Genomic DNA, 4,005 nt, shown 5'->3' with positions numbered 1-4,005 from the left:
TGGCATGTGGTGCTAGGGGATTGAACCGCGGTCCCTGTGCTTTGCTAAGCTTGTTCTAAGTAGGTGCTTTAGACCACTGAGCCATCTCACCAGCCCCCAGGAACATAATTATTATGTATCACAAACACATACTAATAAAAAAAAATTTAAAAAGGGGAAAAATCTGATCGTTCTCTCATTTCCAATAATATGTCTACTCACTCTGTAAGTCTTCAGTGACTGTCCATCAGGTCACTGATCCATAGGATACGGTCCTCGTCTCTGGGGTGCTCCTCGGCCCCTGACACCTTGGGGAATTCTACTCTTCCGGGTGCTCCAGGGAGCTCAAGCTGGAAGTAGTTTCTACCTTCTCCTCTAGCATATGGTTTTTGCTCTTTTGCATCTTCTATCCTTATTGTCTCTCAAACTGAGACTGCCCTGGGCTCTTGAAACCCTGCCCTTTCTGCACCATGAGCTGACCACACTCCTGCCACCCAGCCCCTCCTGCGTCATGGTCACTAGTGGCCTACTTTCCATAGAGCACAAGCCAGGGTCATCTCCACACTGGCCTCCAACCAGGCTCTGATAGCTCCTCTAGGCGTCAGGAAAAGGTACTGTCGGGGAGCACAGCTAGGCGAGGAGACCCTGCCTCAGCCATGTCTTCTGTCCCGGGAATGGAGGTCAGCTCCCACTCACTGCCTGGCCAGGTTCTATACAGTGGCCCTACAGCTTTGTCTCCTTACTTTATCTCTCCACTCGCATGCTTCTGGGCCCTCCACTGCAGCCAGCTGGTCTACTTTCCTGAACCAGGGTGGCATGCTCTCCCTGTAGCCAATGTCTTAGGCCTCTCCTCCTCACTGCCACCATCCAGTCTTCCTTATGAGCTTCATCTGCTCTGGATTTCTGCAGACCTTAGGGACTGCAAGGGTCCTCATTCAGCACACACGGACTGGGGAATTTTATACAAAACTGGTCAGAGTGAGCCCCATCTCCTCTATTGAACTGCAAGGGTTTTGAAGGCAGTGAGAAGGCATCTCCACCTTGCTTTTTCCAGAAGGCTTACTGTGGCCCATGTAGTGACAGATGTTGGTGAGAATGATAGACTGACTTTAAAAAATGATCCTCCAAAGGTAAAGTAGATTACAGGGAGTAGTTATTAAGCTTTGCTGGTCTTATTTGAATTCCTAATACTGGGAAGTAGTGCCACTTTGCTTCTCCTCAAGCACAGTAGTTCTCTACCTTTCAAAAGTAGATTTTAGACTGGGCATAGTGGCATGTGCCTGTAATTCCAGAGCTTGGGAGGCTGAAAACAGAATCACTACGAGTCCAATCTGTGCAGTGAGACCCTGTAGACCCTGTACTAAATCCAAGAAAAAGTAGATTTTACCTCAAAAGTAGATTTCACCTCTCAAGAGAGGGTCTGAGGCTGTGATTTTTTTTGGAATCCCCAAGCTCACCCCTGTCTACTGCACCCCACCACAACAAGCTCACTTCCGGGCTGACATCACTTCCTCAGCCTCTGGCTTGCTTTTTCACTTCCTGCACCACTACTAGCAGCTGTAGGTTTTGTTTTGTTTTTGCTTCTTCAGGTGGTACTGACAAAGAAACTTCAAAAGCAGTCATTCCCATCTGTGTTTAGGCAGATGCAGGCTGATCTCCAGGGCCTCCTGGCCAGCAGAGCCATCCCTCCCCAACCCCCAGCACCAGGCACCCCAGGGTTTTGGGTGTCTCCATAGAGGCCCTCTTCAGTTCCTGCACATCCACATTTGCACACTGAGGCCTTCTCTTTTCATGCCTCCACCCTGAAGCCACACAGGAAGTTGCTCAGCTGATAGTTAGGGGGCCTCTGCCACTCACTATTCCTTCCTCAACCAAGGGAGGACAGTTTCCCTCTGGCAGAAGCCCTCATTCCTCCAGTACAAAGTGTAAGCTTGCCATGGCCCTCAAACAGGAGTCTGCTTGAAGCTTAAATTTGCTTTGTTCTTTATGTCCAATTCATTTTCACAAGAGACGAGAGACATACATCATAAGAAACCTCCAGCCTGTGACTTAAGGCACCCTGATTCCTCTCTGAGGAGGGAACCTATATCTAGGACAACTTCTTCAGACCTCTCTCCCAGCCCAACAAGTTGGGGGGCTCCTGAGTGGCTCTCTCCTCTGCCATGGGGCCCAATGAGCTCAGGGAAGAGCCCTGCAGCTTTGAGTAGACTTGGGAGCCCCACCTGCTGAGCTTTTCAGGGACAGCCTGAGTGTCCCAGACGTGCAGGGTGAACCCCAATCCCTGAACATGATCCCTGTCCCTTGAAGACAACTAGTTGAGCTGAGTGTCCAGGACCAACCTACCGTCCCTCTGAAGGCAAGCAAGGAGTCAAGCACAGGAGGGACAAGCCATGCTCAGGCAGGGAGCTTGGTGTGGAGCAGAGAGAGGGCAGTTACTGGGAACCCAGATTGCTGCAGCCCACAGTCCAGGGAGGAGCACAGTTTCCTGCTCAGTGTGACTGGAAATCACCCTAAACTACACAACTGCACTTTCTCCTTTTCTCTTTTCAAAAGCCCCGGTCCTGCTAAGGTTGACTCCTGTGAAATGGCAAGCCTTAGTTTCAAGGGGGAGTCTATGCATGCCTCCAGACAAAGAGAAGGGAAGAATTTGGGGGACACATCTTAGGTGGAAACTGGAAGGTGGCTGCCAGGACCCCACAAGGTTTGGCCGGTATAGGAGGGTCTCCAGACTTCCACGTAGCTGGGCCTCAGCCTGGTTACCCCTTAGAGATGGGCAGCGCCACCCAATACACACAGTCCCACAAAGCAGGGACATGTAGAGGAGGCTGAAGTTTATCAGAAATAAGGTCATTTGACTTCTAGAGGAGGGGAGCTTCCCCAAAAGTTACAAAAGATGCGACAGTCCAAAAGTGGGACTTCAAGAGCCCAAGGCAACTGAACCCCCAAACGGGCAGGGGCACCGGCCCCCCTGCCAGCTCTGGTTCTTGTTTGCCCCCAGCTCTTCAGAGTCCATGCCGTTTTCTTCTGCTTACAATTTGCCCATATATGAGCCTAATCTGCACTTTTTGTTGTTGTTTGTTTAAAGCACACAAAACCCCGATTGAAATACCTGAGTTTTCAGAAAGGCGCCCCCCTTTCCCGCGTTCCTGCCAAGCCCTCGCCCGCCGCAGGGGTCCCCCAGGTAGGATGGAGCACGAGGCACCGGGGCAGCAGGGATTTGCCCTTCTCGGCAGCCGCCTTGAGCTATGAGACCCTGCCCTAGGCTACCTGGGGAGAGAGAGGGGGCGCTGAACACCCCGGCCGGCGACCTTTACCTCCATGTCCTCCAGGTCGTCCTGGCCGGAGCTCGTGGTCCCCGCGGTCCCTGTGCGCCCAGCCGGGGCGAGTGGGCGGCGCGCGCCGGGCTGCGCTGTGCTGCGCTCAGCTCCGCGGAGAACCAGGAAGGAGCAGCGGAGGAGGAGGGGCGGGGAGGGAGGCCGACGATCGGGGTTTAAATATAGACACAAATCTAAACAGATACTGTCCCTCCCAATCTGCCCAAACATGGATGGGCAGCCGCCGCGCCCCCTCTCTCGAGAAGTTTCTCAGGACCCTGGGCCTGTCCCTCATCTCTCCCTCCCTGAACACGCTTGCTTTCTTCTTCCCACTCTCCAAGTTAGCGCTGGCCTGCCCTGCTTTCTCTTTGCTCTCTGTTCCATTTCCTTCTTTTATGCCCATCCTGTCTGCTTGCCTTCCCTCATCCTCCCTTTCTCTTTCTAGGTTGCATTAATGTCACACCTGACTTTCCTGGAGGCCCTGGGGGGCTGCGTGGCAGCGGCAGAGGGGGGAGTCCTGGCAGGGCCACTTTCCCACCCACGTCTCTCTTGCTTCTCCACCCTCCGGCTCTGCTTCCAGCAAACCCGTATCAATGTATAGATCGGAGTCTATCTGAGTATCAGGAGCGGGAGGAGAAGAAAAGCAAGGAATCCAAGCAATGTTTTCCACGCTCCCCGCAGCAGTAAATCTTTTCCTCAAATCTGCTTTGAT

At 52.8% G+C, this 4,005-nt stretch overlaps 1 protein-coding gene across 1 annotated transcript in view; it reads right to left on the bottom strand.

Annotated features, from left to right (window-relative positions):
- The window catches only part of Rcsd1 (RCSD domain containing 1), a 61,808-nt gene extending 58,374 nt beyond the window's left edge, over positions 1 to 3,434 (bottom strand). Inside the window, exon 1 of the mRNA XM_023706310.1 lies at positions 3,294 to 3,434. Within this exon, the coding sequence (XP_023562078.1) occupies positions 3,294 to 3,299 (6 nt within the window). The 5' untranslated portion in view covers positions 3,300 to 3,434. The remainder of the gene's footprint in view (positions 1 to 3,293) is intronic.
- Positions 3,435 to 4,005: the final 571 nt, after the last annotated feature.

This window comes from Octodon degus, unplaced genomic scaffold (genome assembly GCF_000260255.1).
Source record: "Octodon degus isolate 3935 unplaced genomic scaffold, OctDeg1.0 scaffold00250, whole genome shotgun sequence".
Classification (NCBI taxonomy): Eukaryota; Metazoa; Chordata; class Mammalia; order Rodentia; family Octodontidae; genus Octodon; species Octodon degus.
The sequence above is the reverse complement of the archived record's forward strand: the minus strand, read 5'-3'. Positions and strand labels throughout refer to the sequence as shown.